This window comes from Pelmatolapia mariae, linkage group LG23, assembly GCF_036321145.2.
Source record: "Pelmatolapia mariae isolate MD_Pm_ZW linkage group LG23, Pm_UMD_F_2, whole genome shotgun sequence".
NCBI classification, from domain to species: domain Eukaryota; kingdom Metazoa; phylum Chordata; class Actinopteri; order Cichliformes; family Cichlidae; genus Pelmatolapia; species Pelmatolapia mariae.
The window spans coordinates 22,925,597-22,953,245 of record NC_086246.1 but is presented as its reverse complement, the minus strand read 5'-3'; the positions used below and the strand labels follow the sequence as shown (position 1 = coordinate 22,953,245).

General features: G+C 42.3%; 1 protein-coding gene across 1 annotated transcript; it reads left to right on the top strand.

The window, feature by feature from the left end:
- Nucleotides 1-27,300, top strand: LOC134619980 (sodium/potassium-transporting ATPase subunit alpha-1). The gene is made up of 23 exons (XM_063465812.1): nt 1-227; nt 12,846-12,959; nt 13,654-13,713; nt 15,376-15,477; nt 15,602-15,703; nt 15,888-16,001; nt 16,261-16,395; nt 16,980-17,097; nt 17,172-17,440; nt 17,520-17,828; nt 19,733-19,867; nt 20,035-20,227; nt 20,315-20,490; nt 20,589-20,725; nt 21,131-21,281; nt 22,354-22,522; nt 22,618-22,772; nt 22,926-23,049; nt 23,909-24,054; nt 24,135-24,265; nt 24,961-25,062; nt 25,202-25,293; nt 25,629-27,300. The coding sequence occupies exons 1-23, from the start codon at nt 216-218 to the stop codon at nt 25,655-25,657; spliced, it is 3,075 nt and encodes a 1,024-aa protein (XP_063321882.1). The 5' UTR covers nt 1-215; the 3' UTR covers nt 25,658-27,300.
- Nucleotides 27,301-27,649: the final 349 nt, after the last annotated feature.

Here is a 27,649-nt window from a genome sequence, read left to right as displayed (position 1 = left end):
TGCTGCGGAGGAGTGACACGTGCTGACTACAAAAATAAATAAAAAAAATAAAAATATATATATATAATAACAGGCACATCCAGGAGTTTTATTTTTTTTATCTTTGTTTTTTGTTTAGTTTGTTTTTTTTAACTGTATATAAATTTAAGGTGGAGTTTCGTTGCTCTCTTTTTTTTACTTGAACTGGGAAGAATTAACCCCGCATTTTGGCAACCATGGGACGAGGAGTGAGTATAAAAAAATGTTTATTTTACCTCTTTGTTCGACTCCACAAATGCTCTTATTCGCTCCCGCTGAGAATAAGCGGTAGGCAAAAGGAGATATTTGAAAGTTCGCCATTCAAACAAGTGGTTCGCTTTAAGTCGACGCTGATGCTACACCATGTGTTACGATTTGCTCAAAACGCTTCAAAATGCCTTCTCCTCAAACGCCTCTTGAGGGGTACTTCCGTGTTTCGAACCCTCAGAGAGTAGAGACTCCCCCCTTTTCTTGTTCTTCTCCTTCTGTTATTTATGTATTTTGTCATTGACTTGAGCCCGTCAAGGATAAAGACCGCTGTGAAGTAAGTTTCCATCGCTCACAGAGATGCTTTTGAGCGGCGTCCCGTTACGTAACGAGATGTTCTGAACCGCCTGAGCTGTCAAAAGTTTTCCAGTTTTCCAGCTGCGACTGTGCAGCTGTGGAAATAAACCCGCTCGAGAAAGTAACGGTGTGCTTACTTTACTGACTTCAGAGTCACTTTAAGCTTCAACTCGAGTGGGAAAGCTCTTCGTGAGCAGCACATAGCACGGAAATGTATGCCTTTAGGGAAGAACTGTGGCTTTTCTTTCTCGCTACTTGTATTTATTTATTTATTTATTTATTTTATTTCGGCATCAGGCGTTTTTATTCTGGGAATAACAGCCTGGCAGTGGGAGGGATATGTTAGCAGCCCGACCCATTTTTCTCTGCCTGCAACTGTGAGCAGCTATCTTAAACTTATCTGAAGTCAGCCGTACCTCCTTTTAGGGAGAATTTCTTCGACTGCTTGCTGGGTAGTTTTGTGTCATGCGGGTTCGCTATTGTGACTTTAACTGCAGGAATATAATGGAAGAAAGGGTAATTGTGCACCATGGTGGCAGCAATCCATCACTGATAGATTAAAATTGCTATAAGCTGCTTGCAGGCATTGTTAAGAGAAAAAAGAAAAGAGGACAGTTTAAGCCCTGTTTGTGATGTTTTAAAATTGATTTAAAATTCCCACGCCTCCTTGTCTTTTTTTCATCATATATTAGTGTCAGGCTTTTTTACATGGAAAGATTCAGTCTGTTATTGTTCTTCTGTTGCTTCTTGGTATGGCTGATATCGTTCCCGTCCTCCCCGGCTTGAATTGTAGGGGATGAAACTGAAGTCAGTTGCATGTAATGTCAGCAGTCGCCACACCCTGCCATTCTGCGCAGGGGAAGCACTCATTACAGATTCAGCCTGCAAGGGATGGAGAGGTGGGATGAAGGGGAGAGAGAAGATGGGCTGAGAGAGATCTGGCGGGAGATGTGAAGCAGAACGCCTCATTCAGTCTGTTCCTCTTTCATTTTTTTTCCTCCTTCTGTCTCCGCAGAGTTCATTTATCACTCTGAAAATCTTTTTTTTCTCCTCACTCTCTCTCAGCTTCTTGGCCACCGCTTCTTTTTTCTCCTTCCCATATGTGATGAAAGCCATGCCCTGCCCCCATTCGAGCCTCCACTTCCCCCACAGTGTCTCCCCTCCTTTCCTGCCCCCCATCCCCTCCCTTTCCTCTTCTCTTCTCTCCTCTTCTCAAATACATTCAGTGCTGGCATGGACAAATAGCTAGACTTGGAAGAGATGATGGCCACCATAGAGCCTTCCTGGGGGGGGGGTTAAGTTGCAGTGGAGAAGAAGTGGGGCAGAGAGTGAGCACAGGTATGGGAAGATCATTTTTTGGGGGGGAAGTGTGCCTCCCACTCGCTCCCCTCATAATATGAGGATGACATTACTCTTTTGCCCTTTTTTAAAATGTTTTCCTCACCACATCAGCAGCACAGTGCAATAAAAAGACAAAAGCAAAGTGAGCTAGCTAGAGGGTGGATTGATTGCTTGAAAAGAGGGAGGTGGGGGCACATAAGGGGGGGAGCCAAGAGGCACCAGTTGCCGCTTTGCCACTGCCGAACAACTTCCAGACATGATGGAGGAGGTGCGGACATTTCTGTGCAGTCCACTCTCTTAATCTGAATGATCCATTCATGGATTAAAAACTCTTTAGGAAAGAGGAGCAGGTAGCTGAAGCTTATCTATATTTATTTATGCCCCCCTCCCCCTCCCCACACACACACACTTGTTTTTCCTTTTGCTTAAATTCGCAGTGCAGAAGCTGATGGGAGGTTACCTCACCTGTTCAAACTGCAGCTTCTTGCACTTTAACTAGGCGAGTACTGCGGAGTAGGGGATCTGAACGCAGAGGCAGCTGTCAACGCTTTCAGGGGAGCAATGGGGGCGAAGCAGACTAAATATTTCATAATCTTACCTAACTCAACCTTTAAGATCTTTTTCTCCTCAGTTGGCTGAATTATTAAGAAGTTTCAGGTCCTCAAAGTCATCCGTTTTTACAACCAATTCAAACGCTTTAGCTATAGCAGTTTCCTTTCACCAGTGAAATTATCCTGTTCTGGTAAATGGGTGGGGTAGGGTGAAATGGTCACAGTTGCATGAATATTGGGTTGTCAGGTTGAATTTGTTTGTTTTCGTGCAGCATGCGTTCTGCACTCATAGGGAGTTAAACTACCCAGTTGTCTTAATCATACTTGGATGGATGACACATTGAAGAGGAATATTTTGACCTGTGTGGTAGGGGGATCCAGTGGCTTTGAGCTGGCATGGTTTGGGTCCACTGGTTTTGTGTTGGCAGGTGGCTCTCTGCCTCCTGAACTCCGTTTTTTGGGGATTCAACATCAGCCTTCCAGCAAGCTGAAAGTGCATCACTCAAATGCGACAAGGGTCTTTCTAACTGGTTGAAATGTCCATAGCTGCCATAGCCTCTGTGACATCTCCCATCAGTTTCTAGACTTTGCGTTGGAAAGCCTCAGTGTTTTGGCTCCCACCCTTCTGGGGTTTTCTTTTCTTTAGTGCTAAAAGTGGCAACATTTGACTTGGGTTTATGAGGGTTGAGTTTTGACCTTTCAACCAGAGCTTACGTCATATTGTCACAATGTGACCGCTGGTCATTTTCATTCTGATGGGAGTAAGCTTCTTCAGGATGATAATGCCCTCTTTGTAGGACACACATGCCTCTTTTCCACTAGCACCAACTCGACTGTACTGGATTTGACTTGGCTCAGTTTCAGCCTTTTTCCCTTTCAATTACCACTCACTGTGGGTGGGGTCCTTATAGCAATGTGGCCCAAAGATCCTGTGACAACATTTGCATGTGACATAAATACAACACAGCAATGGAAAACAGAGGCGACTGTATACCTGCTGCTAAGCTGATGGTAAATGTCTGCACCTAGTCTTTGGACTAGGGTCTTGGTTTGTGTGCATCCATTTCCCTCATTTCCATGTTTGAGGGAGGGGTTAGATTTTTGTGAAGATGACAGCACTACCTAGCCAATCAGTGGCATGAAGTCTGTTGACCCCAGCCCAGTAGACCAGGCACTACCACCTAATGGGAAATCCTAAAAACTGAGTACAGTCAAGTGAGTAGGTAGTAGGTGAGTAGGTGCTAGTAGAAAGGAGGCAATACAGTCACTAATGATAACTATTTGAAGAGGGTGCAGTCAGTCCTATTAGAAAATTTTAGGACGGACATGTTGGGGAGTTCCACCACCATCCTTAGGAATGCCAAATGAGGACCCTAATGGAGTTCTAGAAACTTGGCAAATCAATACAAAGGATGACCAAAGCAGGTGTAGAGGAACGTGTAGCTGCGGTACCTTACTGAAACACCCGATGTTAAGTTTTTCCTTGAATTTGTCTCATCTGAAATCTATGGACAGGCAGATTGGCTCTGTGAAAGTACTGGTTAAGGACACAGCTGAGGATTTTCTGATCTTGAGCTTGCAGTTTTGCATGGAAAATATGACTATGCGAGTGTAGTTGAAATATTGAAGTGTACATGCTATGAACAGTGAAAGGAGGGTAATATTGCTGTTTCTGGATGGCACTCCCATCACTCAGATCAAAGAGTTTTCTACCTCATCTTCCCACCATAAGCTGACTTGGCATGCTAGTCCCCGCCCACTTTTAATCTACACCTTCACATCCATTCCTTACAGTTCGTTTCCCCCTTGTTCTCTGTTTGTACCTGTTTTCCTTCCGCTCTTGTCCCGCTCCCCCTCTTTACTGGGGATTTAACATTCTTTCCGCTTGGCAGTCACTGTGTATTAACTGGGACTTTTGTCACACAGTACCCCTTGTCTGTTTCCGAACACCGCGTACCCCCTTCTCCCTGCTTCTTTTTCCTACGCTCAGTCAATCTTTACGCGTTGTATTTCCTACGTTCCATCAATCTGTTTGCCGTCTTTAGCTCCTCTCTTTCTTTCCTGCTTTGCCATTCTTTCTGGCTTTCCTTGTTTTTATTTTTAATTCCCTCCCTCCAATTCTTCCACATGCCATCCCTCCCTGAGCCTTCCCCTCTGTTTTGCTAAGAAGCTTGAAGCCGTGTGATTTGTTTTCCGTGGCAGCTCTTTGAACTTTCCCTGCGAGCCTGTAGCTGAGTAAATGTGGAACATGGACATAAAAACCAAAAACCTGCAGAGAACACACGGGTGGCTGTCTTTTGTGCTCCTTTCCTGCATGAGGAAATATGGGAATTTTCCACGCCATGTTAAAATCCAGATCCAGGATCTGCAGGCTGAATCACTGAGCTGTTGGCTCGTGCGATTATGACATAAGATTGCAGTTTGAATTCTTGAGGAAACGTTGAGTTTCCAGCAAAGCCGGACATTCATTCATTCACTCACTTTTGTTCTTTTTTTTATGGGGGAAAAAAAGAAAAGCTGAGAGTCACAGGGACGTGGAGGGAGTTTTAAACACGACCCCCCCCCCCCCTCCCCCACATGTAAATTAACACACTTTCTTTTCAGTGTTTAAACAGAAAAAGGGGTAGTTGGAGGAAATGAAAGGATAAAGGAGGAGGAGGAGGGGGCATGGGAAGAAAGGGGGAGGAGGAGGGGCTGTGACACGTGACTTTGTCCATTCACATATCTCCAGAGGTGTGGCAATAGTCGCTGGTGGCAACCGGGCAAAGTCCCAGGACAGTCTGTGTGTGTTTATGTGTGTGTTTGTGGGGGCACAGTTGAATGAGCAGCTTTTGTATCTGGCAAGAGACCCTGGCACCAGGGTGGACTCGCTCACAGGAATTCTGCCTGTAAAACGAACACTTTAAAATATGTGGCTGCTCGACTGCTTTCTTCTGATGTCCACTTGAGCCTCTAGGATGTTGTTCTCCCATGCGAGGAGCAAAAGCCAGGAGGCTGGGAGTGGGGTCAGCGAAGTTGCTTCTGCTCAGAGATGCAAACCTTCACTGTTTTCCCCAATTTTGTCATGCTTCTTTTTCAATCTCAAGCCTTCTTCTTACCGGTTAATATAATTAATATAATAAAAGCTGAGCTGAACTCAGTGTCACTGATATCGGTCTGTAATGTTGTGAAATCTTTGACAGTTCCTGGACTGTGTAGCCTTTTTGTAGACAAACAAAAGAGAGCGTGGTGTCCAGCCTGTTTTGATATTCCCAAAAATCTCCCAAAAAAAGGCTGCAAGAAAAAAACAATGAGCACTGGTCAGCATCATAACAGATAACATGGCCCACATGCCTGTGGTCTTACCAAGCACATAAAACGATTCTGTGAGGCTGCTGTTTGTGTGTTTGATGCAGATTTTGTGAGGGTAGTACAAAAGGCCATTGTTCAGGGAGAATTCATACCAGTTTATTATGACGTTTGCTTTTTCAGAGCAGATCCTTCCCTCTCATTTTTTTCCCTTGCTCATCATCTGTCGGTGTATTCTCTTCATACCACCTCCTTCCCCACTTTCATCTTTGCATTTTCTTTCTGATCTTAACCACCTTGCTGCTGTAAGGAGTTCACTGACCTTGAATGCTGCTCTTCAAGGTTATGAGAAGCCTCTCAGTCTAAGTGCACTGGACCCCAGAATCCTCAAAGTAGTAGTATTTGTTTGCAGCTGTGCTTCGAGCTAAATCAGCATCAGGAAATATGCAGACAGCGATGTCTTGTGCGATATCCTTAATCTAGTTGATCTCTCTGACTCTGTGCTTTGATTTGTCGTCTTGCGAGCGAAAAAGGCCGCGAAAGCTTCAGAGTCACCTGACTCTCTGTTGCCTCTTCTGAGACCAGGAAGATGAGCTGTCAACATGTGACTGTGGAGTAAGTGCAGGTGCAGCACCTCTGCGTGTTAATTTATGATGTCTCAGTAGCAGTTAGTAAAGTGACAGGTGCAGCGTCGTCACGGGGGATGCAGTCATTTCTGTACAGTGCAAGTAAGACTGGGGGAGGGTGGGTAAAATCCCGGATGGGATTTAGTTATGTGTCACCCTTATCTGGCAGGACCAGAGCAAGTTCACTGGGTTTAAAACTGATGCAACTGATGAAATGGGGCTTTCCCCACACAGAGGCAGGTGCTTCGACAGTAATGCATCAAAGACCGAACAAAGAAATGGCACACAACTGTGGCTGACTTTAAGGCCACGTGTTGGCAGTGAGCTACAGAGGGATCGTTAACACTGTTTTGTCTTTATAGTCAAGGCAAATGCCTTTAGAGTTAGAGGCTGAATGCTATCAGTAGCAAGGAGTTGAATGAAATGCTGTGTGATTACAAATAATCTGAGTGTCACTTGATTAAAAATAAACTTAGGTTCCAATTCAAGGCTGGGAGGGGAAAAAAGTGTTTTGGCTGAGGCGCACAATGACAAATCAACTGACTGAGGTGCGAGACACAGGGAACTTTACTTTTCAATCTACTCGGTCTTTTAAAAGAAATGTCAAGAGCAGACTTAGGGGAGCGGTGCAGCAGCTCCGGCTTGACTGTTGCTTGTCAGCTGCTTTCTTTTTTGAGTCTGCCGTCAGGGACTTTGTGCTCTGTAGCAGGTTAGTGTTTCTATTCTGGCATCTTCTCAGACTCTGATCATTTACTTGAAGTGAAAGACTTGAAATAGCAGGTGTTTAAAATCTCACAGATCACCAGTCCAAGTTGGGGTTTCTCTGCATTGTTGTGGGCTCTTTTATGTATCATTCATATTCATAAATACACTGTTGCTGTGACATAAAATACTAATGACTTATTAATGTCATTTCTGGATACTTCAATTGTAAACTTTTATCTTTCCTATTAGGACTATAGCCCAACCATTACAGTTGACTAATACTGGGTATTTGCCACTATGTCAGTATCAGTGTCTACAGACAAACACAACCAAGTGTCAACAATACAAATAGGCATATAAAATTGTCATTATCCTAAAGCCTAATTAGTAGCTACACCTAACAAATGTATGAAAAAACTGGTTTGTGTGCCTGAAAATATCAGCTAATATATGATTTTTCAATCACTGAACATGAGTATTCGTCTTAAAAATCCTGTATCAGTCTGACCCTAAATAGGATAATTAATGTAACTACTACTATTCAGTAATTAAAGAACCAAAAACTGTAATTATTTAAGCTAACAGATATTTAATTATTTAAGCTGGACAGTCAAAATTAAAATGGTTGCAGTTCAACTTCTTTTTCTGAGGACGATTAATGTTTGCACAAAGTCTAATGATATATTTGACGTGCGTCAGTTAGGTGATATATTCCTGAGGCTATTCAGCTGAGGAGTGCATCCAGTCCTGGGTGATAAATGATCAAATCATAATCACAAGCTATCAAAGATAAATGCATGATTTTTCATTGATTGATTAGAAGGGATAGTATACACAAGCCTGGTATTCTTCATATCCAAAATGCCAGAGATGAATGAATTTTTATCAATAACACATTGTTCAGGATGTGAACTTTTATACATGGAGGACATGGACTTTACAGACTTATCAAATTGGTGTCATCTCTGTTGGAAACAAATGTGTGTCCAACTTTGGGCTCTGGTCCTCTCTTCATGAGTGTTCTCACTAAAGCCAGATGGCCCCTGAGGGCCCCCTGAGGCTCCAGAGGCTAAGAGCGAGAACCAGGCTCGATGTTTTCCCAGCTTAGCTGGCCAGGGGGCTCAAGCAACAATAACAACATGTGCTTGGGATCACACAGTGCTCTGGTGGCTCTCTGGGAAACTTTAAGGGCTAATGTGGTAGAAAAACAATATTAGTTAGCATGTTTCCATGACTGGGACTGTTGTCAGGATGTCCATTTATAGTCATTCTGGGTCCAAAATATCACCACCTAAAGAGTGATGCAAATTGGTAGTCACTTGGTGTTGGACAGCCTCCTTCTCTGCTAACATGCTAACACCTTTAAAGTGCTGTACCTTGTACAGCGCTGAATTATTGATGGGACTTAACCACTGATCGATGTCTGCTTCTAGAGTTGCTGTCTTCTGTTACATACCTGAAGCACACACTAGCTTAGCTTTCTCTCCCTCATAGCACAAACCCTGAGAATCAAACATGTGTTTAACCTGTTAAAACACACAGCTAGTGGCCCATTTGGGCAATAGCTACTAAAACCAGAGCTATCCAATTGTCCAGGTTATGTCAACATTATCTTACTTGAATATATAAAAACCTACATCCCGTTACTATGAGACAATTACAGCCTGCTTGATATATCTGTGATATATGAGCTGAACTATTGGGTATTTGCCCGTATATTGGTAGTGTCATTGATAACAACCAATAAATGAATTAAGTAATGGGAAAAAGACACTAGAACATGGTATAAGTGTTGCTGTTGCATAGGCTGACTACCAGGTGGAACTCCCCTGTATTTGAATTGGAACAAATAACAACCAGCTGACTTGATCAGAGTTGGTTGGTTGACTGAGATCAATCCGCAATAAAACAATCATTTTTAAACTAGTGAGGATTCATAAATGCCTGCATTTTACAAACATATATATATATATATATATATATATATATATATATATATATATATATATATATATATATATATGGTTATCAGTATTCCTAATCACAGTCAGTCTTTATGTATCCTGCTAATGTGCCACATTAAGGCTAAAGGCAGCTGAAGCGTTCAGTCTCATGGTGGCCCTCGAAGAAGAACAGGAATTTTAATGTCTGCACTTAGTCAAGTGGCCATGTACAAAATAATTGTTGAAATATTTCATTTTGGGCTTAAGTGGATATCAGCTTTTGGCTGATCTGTTAAATTGGACAGTTGGAATAAAATATCAATTTGAGAATTTCGGTTATCTTCCTTTGAGAGTTCAACATTGTAAATGTGACTAAATAATAACTGATCGGTGGTAAAAAGCTTTAAAAAGCACATCAGTTGCATTGATTCAGAAACCCTGCAAATCTAAATGAAAGTAAAATTGTATAATTTCCTATTATTGCCAGATTGTTTCATACCAAGTCTTTCTATAGAGGCTATAACTTTAGTCTTTTAGGAGTATCATAATAACCACTGGGAGTTTGGCAGTCTGAAAGCAGAATTTTCATGTCCTCATATATAAGGAGTGGTTATGTTGGCCATCTGGTTATGGTGTCAATAAACTGTAGGCTCATTATTCAACTCATTTAAAACCCTGGACAGGATAAAGGTGTTCAGCAGCACATGGAGTTGCCTTGCGATGTTTCTCACTGTTGTAGAAAGGAGTTCATAAGTGCTGCTTCAGAGCTGTGCATTTTGAGCTTTAAAAATAACGCTACTTCTACCCCTAGCTGTTTCCTGTGACTTCCTTTCTTCCATTTCCCCACTCTGTCTCACCGTCTCTCTAGCTTGGCCATTTAGAAGACGGTCTTTGCGCAGTCTTTGTGCAGCCGTCTGTTGCTCTGTCGTGAAATGTAAAATCAGAAGCGTTTCCTTACTTGATAATATTTAAACCTGCTTTCACTACTATGAGTAATTCTATGTGGACACTGCAAGATCCAAATTTGGAGATATTCTGTTTACTTGCCTACAGCAAGAGAATTTGTGTCCCAGTTGGAGTTTCAAATCAACAAAATAGGGTGATATATATATATATAAGTGTGACTACCAGTAAATGACTAGTGTGGTTTATTGTTCCACTCTGGTGTTTGGCTGGGGTGCATAACTGTTCACGTTGCGTTTAGAAAACTGGCGAGTGAATAAAGTGCTGTGTGTGTGCATGCGTTTGCATGCAACAGTGACACCTTTTACTGCAAACGTGGGTGTTTTCAACAAGTGAAACTGGTTTCACCCAGCACCGTAATCTGGCTCACCACAGAGAAAGTCTTATCTCGCAACTGACCGGCAAGCGCAAAAACGCTTGCTCCTCCCCGAAGTGAGACTATTGATGCTGGCAGATAAAGATGTGCCTCTAGGGCTCGACTGATCCTTTGAAAGCTTAATTGACTTAAATTTTCAAAATTGTCAGTTGCTGAAACACAATTTTACAGATGGATTATTGTTGTTTAAAAAGAAGAGGCTTTTAGAAGTTTACTGAAAAAAAAAAAAAAAAAAAAGAAGAGCTGTTTGCAGTGACAGATGGTGTCCACATGTATGTGACAAGTTAAGAGGTGACGATTCTTTCTTGGACTGTCAGCTGAAGTTTGTGGCAGTTTGTCTCACCAATTTAGGTCAAAGTTTTCTGAGGTTTAGACAAGGACATGTTTGTTATTTTTGTATCTGGTTTTAAGTGCACTGACCCACATGGAGGCTTAAAGAGACGCAGTATGACAAAATGTCTTCCGGCATTTTGAGTCATGAGACATCAGATGCACCTCGGCAGTAGTCATCGTGTTACTTATGCATGATTCTGTCTGTTTCTGCACAGAAAAGGTTTGGAACATGAGGTTTCACCTTCAAGTTGTAACATATTATTATTTAGCATATGTGTGCCATCAAGTGGTTGCAGTTCATTGAAATCAGTGGCACGCACCCCCACTTAAAGTGTCATGCAGTGATTAATATTCACTGGCCCCAACATTTAAACCACTGACAGGTGAAATGAATAACATCCATCATGTTGTTGCTATGTTGTGCTAAAAAACAAAACTTGGGTTCTGAATGTCATGTGGATGTCACTTTGATCAAACCATCCACCCAAATACCAATGCAGAAAAGGCACCCCACTGTAAGGGCCATGGCAGTTACCAATGGCAACAGTCTTCCCCCAGCAAGGAAATGCACCATGCCATGCAGCAAAAACTGCTATTAAAGGACTACATTTACCAAATAGAGTGACCCAAGCATTCCTCTGGCCTCTCTAGAATGCGCATACCGCAAGCCCACATGACCCAGATGACCCAAAGAACCCGGGGTCAAAGTCTCAGTGTTAGAAACCACAGGATACTCCCAGAGGTTTTATGTCCTTGCCCCAAAGGATCAAAGCTGGATTGGCATCACAGGAGGGAACCCTACTCACTGTTAGGCTCGAAGATTTGATCTTATATGGCTTTATAACTACATGGTAGAAGTTGTATTATAGGCATGTGGATATAAACCCAGAATGAATTCTGAATTGTCCAATCCCTCAGAATTAACTGCCTCACATGTATCGGTTTCTTTTTATCTGTGCTGGCATGTTATCCAGTGGTGGCACATCAGAAAACGACGATATGAAGGTCATGACAGTAAGGTTTTTGGACACTTTGAAATCTGTTTGGGGTTTTTTTTTTGTTGTTGTTGTTTTTTTTTTAATGTCTTTTGTGTTTATACTCTGGAACTGAACGATTGGTTTAATGTCTTGATTTAATATCAGATCTCATTAGGAAACCAATAAAGAAATTCATCCATAACAAACGTTGACAAGGGCTTTATGAGGAAAATCATTATTAGTCATCATCATCAAAATTTTTGGTTGACGAATCTTTCATACATAGGTCATTTAGCAAAGCAGCAGTTTGCATACATTGTTAGCAAAGTGACCGCGGTCGTTGGCGAGTTCTTAAATGTGAGTGGTTGTGCGGGGTGGCACTTAATCACCCTCACCCAGCTGAACATGCACATTTTAAAGAAGCTAACATAGGAAAACCACCTCTATCTATCCAGAATTCTGAGCCAGCCGCAAGCTAGCAGCCTCGGTATGAGCAGCAAAAAGGCAGATGCACTCACATAAAAAAAAATTATGTAATGTAATGTGTAAAAAGAGAAAAAAAAAATACTGGAAAAATGTAAATTGCTTTGGGAGAAATAGTGTTATAAGTTTTAGATCCCTTGCTCTTCCAGTGTGGATGTCAAAGTATTCTTGGGCCAGATACTGAACCCCCGATGCATCCATCTCAGTGTGACTGTTAGGTTGAAAGCATTTAGGTATAGACAAAAAGACTTGTATGAATGTGTATGTGAGACTGGGTGAATATGACTTGTAGTAAGAAAGCACTCAGTTAGCTTGCAGTAGAAAAGTACTATATAACTACCAGTCAATTTACTTTTATAGAATATTATAATTTCTGCTTTTTCTTCGTCTGCCAAGTTTGGGACATCTGAACCCAAAGTCCTGTGACTCGAGAGAACAATAAGCTTAAGGTTTTTTCATCATTAATGCAAAACCGTTTCAGTGGTGTCTCATTATTAACACTATACTTTGTACCTTTTGACTGCCAATTTATGCATTATTGGTATCATTCACAAAGCTTCTTGAGATAATCTAAAGTTATTTCTGTAAATAAACAGTATCTCATTTTCTGTTGTTGTTTTTTTTGTTGTTGTTGTTGTTGTTGTTGTTTTTAACCCCCATCTGCCTTGTGTTTCCAGGAAGGACGAGAGCAGTATGAGCTCGCTGCGACCTCGGAGCAGGGCGGCAAGAAGAAGGGCAAGGGTAAGAAGAAAGAAAAGGATATGGATGAATTAAAGAAGGAAGTGGACATGGTGAGTGTGTCAGTGGTCACTTTTGGGTTTTTTTGCTACGTTTGTTCACCTCAGGACCTTTTCCTGTGATTGTCCAGTTCCCCGCCTTTCATTTGAACACTGTGTCCTCTCCATTGTGTTCACCGCTACTTCCTTCATATATACCTCTCCACAAGGAATACCAAAATGCAGCCAGTACTAAAGAGCATCAAATTGGTGTTTGATGTCAATATATTTACAAAGCTGTCAAAGTAAAAAGTTTCATTTGTTGATCTATCATACCTTATTTTACCAATCACATGTTAATTTCTCATTAAATTCTGAATAGTGTCCTTTAAAAAAACATAATTTTTCATCCTGCCACTGCCTAATTGTTGTTTTTCTCCAGTTTTTTTTTCCTGCCTAACTCCTTCCTCTTTTCCCTTTCTTGCGTCCTCATTTCATGCTCCTGTTTTGCCTGCTGCCTTCCTTCAGCTCATCCTCCTACTTACTTTACATTTATCTTTTCCTTTCTCATTTTTCACCTCTTCTCCTTCACCATCTCCTCTCTCTGTCTTCTGTTGGCTCATTATCTTTCCATTCATTTATTCGTCTTATATGAGGAAGTCGTTGTAAAATGTAGGTAAATATCACTGGTTTTCAGCACATTGAGCCCACACACACTTGGATTACATGAACTCTGGTCTGATGCCACTTTGTCTCTGTGTCCCTGCAGGATGATCACAAGCTAACCCTGGACGAGCTCAACCGCAAATATGGAACGGACCTCACCAATGTGAGTGAAAGCTGAAAATGTGCTGCCCTCTGGCTCTCTGTCTGCTTTAAAAACCTTAAACAGTCTAACTTTTGCCAGCCGCTGTCCTCGTCTCCAGACTCTGGCATCGTAATGTAATTTTTTTGGGGGGAGAGTATTTCCATCAAAGTGTCTCCATCTATCACGGAGATTAGATAAAACAAGCTGCAATACCAGCTGCAAACTGGCTGCTTTTTTTTTTTTTTTTTCTCTTCGGTCTGACAGCTGACATTCGGCACATGAATCATTAATGGTGCTCAGATGAATTAAACACGAGACTTTGTTTAAAGAGGGGAGCGATCTGTGCTCGCGTGACGAAGTGTTGTCGAGGCTGCTACTTCATCTTCAGGCTCTGCTGGTGTGTTTCAGCCAGGAGGGTTCAAGAGACTTCTGGGGGCCCAGGGAACACTTCCAGGGGAGAGAGCCCTCCCCCCAGTCATAATCCTAACACCAGTTTTTAGCTGTGTCACTTGATGCTGTGGACTGGCTAAAATATTTGCCTGTGTTCGCCAGCTGGCTAGCTGGATTAGCCAAGCTATGCAGTAGCAGGGATGGTTTGCTGTTCATGACAGATTGATGAGGCATATCAGAGATTATGCAGGTCCAAAAATAACGTGGGAGGGAGTGATGGTCGCAATATGCTAGTTTTACTGGTATAAATGACCCCCATCTATAAAGAGGACTCTTTAGAACAGAATATTATGATTTTTAGAGAAAATATTTTGCAGCCCTCTGCTTCCTAGACCTCACTTTTAAGTTGACTGCATTAAGCTAAAACCTTTAATTGAGAAACAGTGGGACAAAGAGGAGTAGAAATGGAAATTGAACTGAGACAAAGAGAGGAGGCACAGAGAGTTGAATCAAGTTTAAAATCTTTGCTGTCGATCATTTGGAGGAAGCAGAGTTCAGGTATGTTCCCACCTTGTCATAACTGTAAGTTGAAAAGCTCTTGTTTTTATTGTGACAGACCCTGCAGTGCAGAACCTCACATGCCACTGTGTAAAAGGAAATGCACGTAACTTTCTTGGTATTAGCCCAGTGGCAAGACGACTGCATTGTATAATTCATACACTGGCTTTAATGCATGAACTATAATGCACACTCCTGTCTTAAAGACACTCCCCCAGTCTCAGCCACTGCGATCTCAGTCGCACGCTCCAAACGGCCCCCGTCTCCTCATGCAAATGTGCTCCTGGTCATACAGGAGGGATCAAGGAGAATAGTTAATCAGTGCCTCTAACTGGGGTCTCCGAGCTATGCGTGCGCATGCATGCGTCTAAAGCAGCTGTGAATAATTTATTAGCCACAGACGCCCCTCTGCCCTGATTTCATATGATCCCATTTGCCTCATCTTTCTCTCCTCTCATCTTCACTTCTTCATCTTCCTCCTACCTGCTGATGAAGTAGATGGCCCCGTTGTTGTTTTTGTGGGGGTTTTTTTTTTCCCTGTTGATGATGTGTTTCCAGGCAACTAGTAGCACCTACCGTCCCCCCCGGGCTTAAATATCTGGCAGTGTGTGTATTTGTCCCTGGTTGGGAAATGGTGATGAAGACCTTTAAAGGCAGACATCGTTGTCCAAGCTCTCTTGCATGTCAGCTTGGCGCATTTTTATAACATCCTGTTTCGGTATTTTCTCATGTCAGGGGTTGACCAGTGAGAAGGCTGCTGAGATCCTGGCCCGTGATGGACCCAACGCCCTCACTCCTCCTCCAACCACCCCAGAGTGGGTCAAATTCTGCAAACAGGTAACTTCAAAATCTTCCTTGTTTGGAGATTGTCGGGGGGGTTCGACGTCGACGTTAAATTGTGACACGAGTTTCATAAAGTTCGTGAGTTAAAAGGCAAGTCCTGTTCTCGTTTTTCCTTCAGATGTTTGGTGGTTTCTCCATGCTTCTGTGGACTGGTGCCATCCTCTGTTTCCTGGCCTATAGTATCCAGGCTGCAATGGAGGAGGAACCTGCTAACGATAATGTAAGCTACAGTCCTTAACTGTGTGGAAAATGATTCAGCCAGTTTAACATCATAAAGCAGGCAATGCTAGACACTTATTCCTAATAGGTTTTACCTTCAGAAGCTTAACAGAATAAAGGAAGCTAAGTTGGATAAGAAAGGAACTGCTGGGGAAAAGTCTGAACTCGCTGTTTTTGCCATTCAGTTATACCTGGGTGTTGTGCTTTCTGCTGTCGTCATCATCACTGGTTGCTTCTCCTACTACCAAGAAGCCAAGAGCTCCAAGATCATGGACTCCTTCAAGAACCTGGTCCCACAGGTGCCTATTACATTTGAGCCTTTTTTTCCTTGCTATTCTAATGAGACCCCTGCTGATGGATTACATTACACTGAAAGCAGTGTTGTCACAGTGATTATTATTGTTTATTATTTTTGAGCAGCAGAGAGGGACGTCTCAGTCTCATGCCTGTTAAATCACACAGTGCTTTATGAAATCAGCTGAAATGGACTCGGACGTTCCCCCCGACTCTATTTGTCTCACATCAGCATCTGTTTCTCTCATTTCTCTTCTCTCATAGCAAGCCCTGGTTGTTCGTGACGGTGAGAAGAAGAGCATCAACGCTGAGGATGTGGTGGTTGGAGATTTAGTGGAGGTGAAAGGTGGTGACAGGATCCCTGCTGACCTGAGAATCATCTCCGCCCACGGCTGCAAGGTGGGCGCTCCAAAATAAGTTATTTATATCTGCCTCTATTTCATTTTTAATTTTTTTAGTTTTTAAGCCCGCAAACAATTTCTCATCAGTATCATCCAGGGGAAACCTTTTAATCCTTCAGTTCAGTGCTTGTTAGTGATTCGAAGCTCCTGAAATGTCTCTCTAAAAATAGTGCTTCCTTTCATAAAATCCAGGCTCACTGTGACCAATTAATTCTGTTTTTATTGTGGATTTCAAACAATGTCATGCACTCTTTGTTCGTATTTTTAACACTTCATTATCAGGCTGTCATGTGATTGTGAAGTAGAGCATGAAGAACCAAATTACCCTCTCTGACTCTTCCTTTGAAGTCACTATTTTAGTTACTTGACTTGTGCCTCATTAATTAACAGGCACTTATTTTGTTATGGAAAACAAAAAAGCAAATCGCTGACCCGTTTTGGGTCCCAAACCTGAAGTCAAGACCCAAGAGAAATGCTTCAGTTAAGGCAGAGCTTCTTCATGAGCCACTAGGAACCTTTCAGTGATTTTATTTTAACTAAAGGCAGATGTTACCATATGTTTGTTGTGTTGTTTCCACTCAGGTGGACAATTCGTCTCTGACTGGTGAATCAGAGCCCCAGACTCGTACTCCTGATTTCTCCAACGAGAACCCACTGGAGACGAGGAACATCGCTTTCTTCTCGACCAACTGTGTTGAAGGTATAATGACACAGAATGAACAATGAAGCTAATGTTTTATTGATTTTTATTTAATGATCTTATCCCTGCGACAGGAACTGCCCGTGGTATCGTGATCAGCACCGGAGATCGTACCGTCATGGGTCGTATCGCCACGCTAGCCTCGGGACTTGAAGTCGGACGCACCCCAATCTCAATCGAGATTGAGCACTTCATCCACATCATCACTGGTGTGGCAGTCTTCCTCGGCGTGTCCTTTTTCATCCTCTCCCTCATCCTTGGATACACCTGGCTCGAGGCCGTCATCTTCCTCATTGGCATCATTGTCGCCAACGTGCCAGAAGGTCTCCTCGCTACTGTCACTGTGAGTCCAGATGTTTCATGTGTCTTAAAGATCCAATGGTTCTCAAACAGTTGGCTGACCCAAGCATTCTCCTCTGTAGGTGTGTCTGACTCTGACTGCTAAGCGTATGGCCAAGAAGAACTGCCTGGTAAAGAACTTGGAAGCTGTCGAGACACTGGGCTCCACCTCCACCATCTGCTCCGACAAGACCGGCACCCTGACCCAGAACAGAATGACTGTGGCCCACATGTGGTTTGACAACCAGATCCATGAGGCCGACACCACTGAGAACCAGAGCGGTACCTCTTTTGACAGGAGCTCTGCCACCTGGGCCTCTCTGGCTAGAATCGCCGGACTCTGCAACCGCGCCGTCTTCCTGGCCGAGCAGAGCAACGTTCCCATTCTAAAGGTAGGCCTTTCACCTGTCCTTCTGTTTATTTGGATAATTGAAATCAAATTGAATCATTCTCTGGATTTTTTTTTCCCCTGCATGAATTGTGTATGTGTTTATGTATTTTAGGAAATGATTAGCTTTAAGAGCTAAAAACAGAAGCTTGTGTGCTCTTAAATCCTTTGTTCAACAGCAAGAAATGTTTTTCTGTTGTTGTAGGCTTTTAGTTTGTGTGCTCATTATGTGGGCAGGATTTAAAACTCCAGTACTGCTGACTCATTATCTAAATTTGAATATGCCCTTTTTCAAATGATTTGAAAAACACAAGTGTTCCTCTGCCCTATTGTTTGGTTTTTATCCTCTAATGTTGTTCACTTCATTCACTTCATGTAACACCTGTGCGGTTGCGTGAACGCCTCTCTAAATATTCTAACAAAGGACAAGAGACCGGCTCGGTTCTATGAAAGGAAATGTAATGATGCTGCAGCTTTTGTGTATGTTTCATGATAAAGCAGTTTAGGACATATTTATCAAGAGTGTCAAAGCTTCAGTACTTTGTGTTGGCGTTTCCAGTGGGCTGACTTCGCTGGGAGATCCACTGATAATTTCTGTGGCGTGCTACTGACCAAAGAATCCTGTAAAGCCTATGATAAAAGCCCCCTTTTAAAAACAGGCCCACATGACACTTCACAGCATTCATCAGTTGTGGGAGGGGTTGCAGATTAAACTCTGGTAAACAACCTTTATTTTTGTAGAGCCCAACTGATATGAGACACAGCTGGTAGCCCATTTGGGCAATAGCTACAAAAGCATGACAGTCATAATCATGCTTTTATCCCAGTGCTCACAATGGCAATTAAAACCCAACTGATATATTGGCAGTATGTCGATGGCTGATATTTGCTGTTTATAATGGCAAATAAATCAAAATTCTAAGAATAGAAGGGAGAAACGGCCTTTAATGGTGTAATCAGTATTGATATGGTGACATTTGTCTACCAGAAGGGACTTTGCAACTTCCCCGTTGGCATATCTGCCAACTGATCCGAGGAGAGCCGGACAGAGCGTGAACAAGTAATCCTTGACTTGTTGTAACAATAAAACTAGATTATTATGGAACTGCATTGTCGTTATCATCAATATAAGTAAACCTAACAAAAGTTGGAGAAGATCTGTTTGTTCCGTGTGTGGCAAAATTGAAAAAAACAAAATTCACCAAGTTATCGGTCTTAAAAAACATATCTTGTCCAGCTCTACATTATTCTGTTTATGAATGATTTTGAACCTTCTAACAGGGGTCCAATTCTGTTATTGTGCTTTTATTTATTTTTACCCCTGCTAAGATGTTTTCCTCTTAGACAGACCGGCTTGTTTTCCTTCACATCACTCCCACTGCAGTGGCTCACATAAACGCATACACACGCACACACACATGTAACTACATAATTACTGTGTACCCCACCTCCCCAAAAACACACAACAACACACACACACATACACGCACGCAGCTGCACGTAGGTCTCTTGGCTCCAAGACTTTTCCCCCGCGAGTCCATAACCCATTACTGTGTGGGTGTCTTGAGTGTGCACATGTATCTGTGTGTGTGAATCAGCTGCAAGCATCTGGCTGGTATCACTTGTATAATTATCAGTCATGTTCTTTCACTGCTCATTATTTTCCTGTCTGTCACTGTTACAAGAATGAGGCAAGGGTAAACATGGGGTTGGTTTTCATCAAGGCCTATTATTATAATGGGAAGAAAAATTATAACGGGCATTTTGTTTCTTGTGCTATGCCCTATTCCAAAGTAAATTTAACAGAGAACAATTTTCTAAACTCTCCGTCCAGTAATTTGGCAACCCAGTTGAATAGTTGGATAATCTACTTAAGATTGTTTTCCCCATTTTATCTTCATCATCCAGAGAGATGTGGCTGGTGATGCCTCTGAGTCGGCTCTGCTGAAGTGCATTGAGCTCTGCTGTGGTTCAGTCCAAGAAATGAGAGAGAAAACCCCCAAAATTGCTGAGATCCCTTTCAACTCCACTAACAAGTACCAGGTATGGCAAAAGTATGCGGTGCATTATGAAATGTCAAATTTATTGTTATTTACATGAAATCTACAATATAAGATTATCTTAAACGCAAGTTGGGTTCATAACTGTGCAAAAAAACAACAGTTTTTTAAAAATTTGTTCCTGTTTTTTTTTTTGTTCTGTGCTCATAGCTTTCCATCCACAAGAATTCCAGCGAAGGAGAGTCCAAGCACCTGCTGGTCATGAAAGGAGCTCCAGAGAGAATTCTGGACCGCTGCTCCACCATCATGATGCAGGGCAAAGAGCAGCCTCTGGATGACGAGATGAAAGACTCTTTCCAGAATGCGTACCTCGAGCTGGGAGGTCTGGGAGAGAGAGTGCTGGGTGAGGCTCTGTGGCTGCTGGGGGTTTAAATTTCTGAATTCATAATACTGAGTTGAAACCTAAATGACCACCTCGTGTCCAATCTAGGTTTCTGCCATTATCACCTGCCTGATGAGCAGTTCCCAGAGGACTTTGCTTTTGATACTGACGAGGTGAACTTCCCTACTGAGAACCTGTGCTTCATCGGCCTCATGTCCATGATTGACCCTCCTCGTGCTGCTGTGCCCGATGCCGTGGGTAAATGCAGGAGCGCTGGAATCAAGGTATGCAAGCGGAGATCACATTCAAAACAGACATTTAGACTTCATAAATGAGAGTGTTGACTTATTGGACTTATCAGCACAAACTTCCCTCGTTCTAGGTGATTATGGTAACAGGTGATCATCCAATCACAGCTAAGGCCATCGCTAAAGGTGTGGGTATCATCTCTGAGGGCAACGAGACTGTTGAAGACATTGCTGCACGTTTGAACATCCCGATCAACGAAGTCAATCCAAGGTACCAACTTTCTGTGGGGTTACCTCATGGCCACATTCTTGGTCCCTTTTTCTTTTTAAATGTGGCTGTTACATTCAGCAAAAGGACTAGATGTTGTAGTCCCTGACAATGCATTGCTTTAAATGGCGAGAATCTTGAGGGATGGCTGTTATGAGGAAAGGCAGTCCAGAAACTTTACCAGCAGCACACATCGTTGTGTGCCTCAACTTTCGGTCTTTTACCCAAGCTAATCTGCCATTTTTGGGGGGGATTAGAGATCTAATCTAGGTTATCATATTAAGATTTGGGACACATCGTCAGTAGTGGACCTTGGATTCATCGGGTGTTTCGGCCATTATCCATTATAATTTCCACCCTCAGAACATTAAGTATGAAAGAGTGCCTGAATGTCGTTTTTCCCCACAGAGATGCCAAGGCCTGCGTCGTTCACGGTGGTGACCTGAAGGATCTGACCCCAGAGCAGCTCGACGACATCTTGAAGTACCACACGGAGATCGTCTTTGCCAGAACCTCGCCGCAACAGAAGCTGATCATTGTGGAGGGCTGCCAGAGACAGGTATAGCAAAACAAATGTGAAAATGTGGCCAGTGCTTTCGCCTGTGCTATGGAGCGGACCGTCCTGCTCGCACAAACACCTGCAGCGTTTGTGCTCGTGTTTTTTAGTTTGGCAAACACAGCACCTGCCTTTGCTTTGTCATGTAAATGCATCTCTGAATTTCTCCCAGTGGTCGGTTATGATTGTTGCTTTGGTCTGATTTATCAAGTTGGCTGAATAATCGAGCGCCAACATCTGTCAAGCTGTGAGCTCAACCGTGTGCATGAATATCTATGAGCGCATCAGTAAGCGGGGGGAAAACTCTCAAAGTTGTACGTGAACTCTGACTATGGAGATATTTATTAAAATAATTCCTGTTTATAATGTCTGATCAAGGGTTTCGGTAAACAACTCGGCGTCACAGACTCTTCACGGCTATTTGCAGGGCGGCGTTTAGCAGACTGTTATGACTGTAACGTTTCAAACACGTCTCTCATCTCCGCGCTTTAACAGCCGGTATTTGCCACATCAGGTGCAGTGAAATATAGATCTGGTAGTTTACTGATGCACGTTCGGCTATAAATAATTGAACTGTCGGCTTCTTTCTTTGTCACCGTTTAATAAATCTCAAAAATATGCTTGGTGCGCTGTTCATTAGCTCGAGTGGGAGGCCTAATAATAACACTGTGTGGAGCTAATGTGACAAATAATTGAAGCGCTCACCTTTTTTTAATTTATTTTTTTAATGAAGGAAATCCCACAGGCTTTTGTTTTTTGTTTGTTTGTTTTTTTTTTTTTGCTTCTGTTGGCATCCAACACAGCCACTGAATACTTCCAAAGCCTTGTCACACGTAACACTGTAGCGCTGAATAGGACTCTTCCTCCACTGATTCCACATTTGTCTCTTAGTCACTTTTATCACAGCTGTCAACGCTGTCAAATACAAAAATGGGAGTTTCCCTGAAACCTTTTGAGGCTTTTCTTTCACAAGGCAGGAGATTGTGTCACACGATGTAACGTCATTCGGAAGAAAGAACGTCGCCTTTCCCCTTCTGTTCTGTTTAATTTGACTTTGGCACTGCCTTGTGTGCAGGGAGCCATTGTGGCCGTGACGGGTGATGGCGTGAACGACTCTCCAGCTCTGAAAAAAGCGGACATTGGTGTCGCCATGGGCATCGCTGGATCCGACGTCTCCAAGCAGGCTGCCGACATGATCCTGCTGGACGATAACTTTGCCTCCATTGTCACTGGAGTGGAAGAGGGTAACAGATTGTACAAATTGACACTAGCTTACTTGTGTGTAAGTAGTAGGAGCATTTAAACTATGAATACAACAAATTTGCTTTGGTCTCATCAGGCCGTCTGATCTTTGACAACTTGAAGAAGTCCATCGCCTACACTCTGACCAGCAACATCCCCGAGATCACTCCCTTCCTCCTCTTCATCATCGCCAACATCCCTCTGCCCCTGGGAACCGTCACCATCCTCTGTATTGATCTGGGAACTGACATGGTAGTGTTTTATTTCTTTTCTGCTGCCGGTTAGGGATTCATCGCTCAGTTGTATGATTTTTAAGTTATTTGAAAAACGAGGAACTTGAACTTTTATGTTTTTTGGTGCTTTGTGTTTTTGTTTTGTTGATTGGTGCTGCGTGCTGCCTCTCAGGTCCCTGCCATCTCCCTGGCTTATGAAGCGGCTGAGAGCGACATCATGAAGAGACAGCCCAGAAACCCCAAAACAGACAAGCTGGTGAACGAGAGGCTCATCAGCATAGCCTATGGACAAATCGGTAAACAGATGACCTCGACTTGAATGCGAATTCTGGAAATTGCCCACTGAAATGACATTTTCTAGACATGGATCTCTGCTAGATGTTTTTTTTTTTTTTTTTTTCTTTCTAAGAGGGCAGCTCAGTGTCTGGGTGGTCCAAGATAACAAGAAGAGAGGCATGCACCATAAATAGTCCTGTAGTGATAGAGAGTTGAAGTGTACGCGTGTTGTATGTTTGAGTGATGACAGAGCACTGCCTCAGGCTTTTGATGTTTCCCTCTTCGGTAATGAAGCCAGAAATAAACCTGACCCCTCTGACCATTTTGAACTTCCTTATAAGAGCGTTACAGACTCAAACGAATTCCTCAAAACGACACATTTTTTTCTCACTCTCCTTACTGTTTTAAAAAAATTATATAACTGTTTTGGGGGGTTTGCATTAAGGAGGCTTTGAATATCTGATGATGATCAGTGCATCTTGCCAGACATCTAAAGTATCACAGCATCTTTTTATGGATTATTCATCTTATGGATAATGATTTTAAAATGAAATTTAGTCGACTTGTAATTTTTATTCTAAGTCGTTAATGCCTCAAAGACTGGTTAATCAGATTTATTTACTTAATTACTCACCCATTGACAAATGGTTTGATCCGGAAAATTACCCAAAGGACTGGATAATCATATTCACCGACTCAGACGGCGACGTTCTCATTCGTCTCGTTTTTTCCGAAAGAGCACAAAGGTGATCTGTTTAATCAATAAATGATTGATTCCAGTTTAATTTCACACTAATTAACTGCATGTATTCATCATTTTAGTATTAAAACATCAGAATGTTATGAAGTGTCTGATCTAATGATCATCCCCTCTTGCAGGTATGATCCAGGCTCTGGCAGGCTTCTTCACCTACTTTGTGATCTTGGCTGAAAACGGCTTCCTGCCGGCCACCCTGGTGGGGATCAGAGTTTCCTGGGATAACAAGTACATCAATGACCTGGAGGACAGCTATGGACAGCAGTGGGTGAGTAACATTTGTAAGGAAGACCTCAAGTAACAGTTTGTTCCATCATCAGCTGATGCAAACGATGTGTTCTCCATCAGACTTACGAGCAGAGGAAGATCGTGGAGTTCACCTGCCACACGGCCTTCTTCGTCAGCATCGTCATCGTGCAGTGGGCCGATCTGATCATCTGCAAGACCAGGAGGAACTCCGTCTTCCAGCAGGGCATGAAGTGAGTAAAACGCCCTCCGTTTCTGAACGCGGAGGCGCATCACTGTCCTCCGTCGCCTCTGCTTGAACTTAGCTGTGGATATTTCATTCTGAAATGGTCCTGAAACAGCTGCCACCTTTAATGTCATGCTTATTTATCCACATTGCAGTAGCAGTGCTCTTTCTCTGGGAAGAACTCCAGCTAACCTCTGCATATATTCTGGGCTCTAAGAAGGATATACTTAATTTAAAAAGCACTCGGGCTGTGGTTTGCATCGGTCGCTCAGATCAGTGTCAGTTGTTTAAAGGGAAACTATTCTCATCATTTCAAGTGCCACATTGTTATTCATGGACTTGACTGGAGTAGCTTTGCCCATTTCACAGTTCAAAAGTCCTTTTTTTTATTATTATTATTTTTTATTATTATTATAGACTGGACGAAGGTGCGTCTCAGGTCAGCCACTGTCTAAAACAAGCAGTCTTAAAGGCAGTCCTTACTTTTCAGTTAACTTCCTTGTGATTGGCCACCACAAACAAAGTCAAAACCAGTTCTATGGTCACAATTGAAGTCTGTGAGCCTGACATAACCATATTAAGAACTTGTGGAGCTCTGGTCATACTTAATGTGCGTATCCACCGCAGCATCCCGGCACAAAGACAATAAAACCATATAAAACTAGAAATACTCAGTCTGATTTATTTCTATTGCTCTTTCAGGAACAAGATCCTGATCTTTGGACTGTTTGAGGAGACCGCTCTGGCTGCCTTCCTCTCCTACTGCCCAGGCATGGATGTTGCCCTCAGAATGTATCCTCTTAAGTAAGTAAAGCCCTCCCCCAGAAACCACCAATAAGTACTTTACAGACTCTAATCTGGTTTACCTACCACATGTCGTTCATCCAGACCTGGGGCTCTGGATCAGTTTCTCATCTTCTTTTGTGTTTGTGTGCGTTTCCAGGCCCAACTGGTGGTTCTGCGCCTTCCCCTATTCCCTGCTTATCTTTATCTATGATGAAATCCGTAAGCTGATCCTCAGACGCAGCCCAGGAGGTGAGTCCAGAATCCATGCCTTTATTATCCTTTTTATTCTGTGTGTGTGTGTGTGTGTGTGTGTGTGTGTGTGTGTGTGTGTGTGTGTGTGTGTGTGTGTGTGTGTGTGTGTGTGTGTGGACTACTTTCTCTACTACCCATTCCTCTCTTCTTTCCCTTCTCCTTCTTTCTTTGCTCCCTGAGGCTAGTGGCTAAAATGGAAAAATTAGCATCTCCTTAGTCGTCTGCCATCCTCCTGCCTCTTTCCATGCTTTAAAATAAAGTGTATAATGAAATGTGTCCAATGAGTTTTCCTCTAAATCAAGTGAGTTTTTTGTCCTCCCTTTTGTATCCAGGCTGGGTGGAACGGGAGACCTACTACTAAAGAACTGTCAGTCCAGTCAGCTCGCATCTTCTCCTCCACTCCCGTCTTTGCATGAATATTGTCTTGCTGCTCGGAATAAAATTTTAACCTCTGTGGAAAAAAAAATAAAAAATTGGAACGTGTTTTTATATTAGGGAATGCTTGATACTACTCTTAGACAAATACTGAGATGGAACATGCTGATGATGATGCTGATAAATGATAATGCTAATAATGACATGAACACTGAACATTGACATGACTATGCGTGCCTTGTTTCTGAAACAGGACCAATTTTATACATGTTTTTAACAGTTATGAACGTTAAATAAAAATGCGCTCGAGTCAGGTCCCAAAAATGTTTCCTGTCATCATTAAATCGTGTGTGCTTGTCTGGGAAATCTCCAGCCTTTTTGACTGAATCCATGAAAATGTAATGCAAATGGCCTGAGCTTCTTCTTTGTTTTTTCTTTCTTTCTTTTTTTTGAAATGCAACCCTAAATCTTAAAAAAAAGAAAAAAAAAAAGTTGGGATGTAAAAAAACAAACAAACAAAAAAACTGAATAATCTGCAAATCTTGTAAACCTTTATTTATTCTTAATAGAACATGTATCAAATGTTTAAACTCGTTTTTAACAATTTAATTAAAAATTGTATAAAGGGGAATTTGACGGCAGGGCGGGGGCAACAAAGGGCTGAAAAAGTGATAATAAACGGTAACATCTGGAAGATTTTACGACTAACTGTTTCATTGGCAACAGGTCAGTAACGTGATTGGGTATTAAAAAGAGCATCTTGGAGAGGCAGAGGTTCAATCTGCAAAAAGGCATCTATAAGTTGTTGAACAGTTTCAGAATAATGTTCCTGAATGTGAAATTATGAAAACTCTCCTCGTCTACAGTTTTAATATCAAATGATTCAGGGTATATGGCGAAATCTCTTTGCGCAAGGGACAAGGATGGGGAAATAATATAAAATGCCTGTGAACTTCGGGTCTTCAGGTGGCACTTCATCATTAACAGGCATGATTCAAAGATTGCATGAGCTCAGGAAGTATGCCGTCCACAAATGCAGGTGAAATCTCCATCATGCAAAGAAGCCATCTGTGAACACGATCGTGATCGAGCCAAAGCTCATTTAAAATGGACTGAAGCAAAGTGGGAAACTGTGGGCACAGATATCAAATGTTGGAGGTCATTTTGGAAAAGATGGATGTCGTGTCCTCTGGACTGACGAGGAGGGGGATTATCCGGCTTGTTGTCAGCGCTTCTGGAAAGGCTCCATCAGTGCTGAAAGGTATATACAGGTTTTAGAGCAACAAAGCTCTTTTACAGGTCTTGCATGTTTGAGCAAGACGATGCTTCACAGTCGAAGAGTCCTGGTGCTGAACTGGCCATCAGTCTTGACATTTCACCAACTGAAATCATTTGGAGCATCTTGAATGGAAAAAGATGTGAATGGGACACCAATTACCTCCCAACAGTCCAGCAGCTGCTCTCCTTCAGCTCCACCACAATTACAGACTGTTGTTAAAGGAAGAGAGGATGCTGCACAGTGGCAAACGTGGTCCTGTCCCAACTGTTTTAAGATGTGTCGCTGCCAACATGTATGTTTTGAAAATGTATGTTTTCTTTGTTCTGTCGTGAATAAAATTTGTGCTTTGAGATTTGCAAATTTTGTGTTTTAATTTTACACAGCATCCCATCTTTTTATTTAAAAAAAAAAAACCCAGCATGACAGACACCAATGTACTGTTACCATTTAAGAGATTACCCACTCATAAAGATGGCTAGATGGGAACTCTGTTACTCGTTCTCTTTGAAATGTAAATCACATAGATAGAAACACAATAGCATTGACTTTATTCATTTATTTTTTTGCTCGACACAAAATTGCTGCTATGGTTTGTTTTCCTCACATTTCTTCCCTGCACATCAGGTGACCTTAATTAGAGTTAAATATAGGGGTGAAATCCAGGTCTAATTAAAACAATCCTACAGAAATACAAAGGCA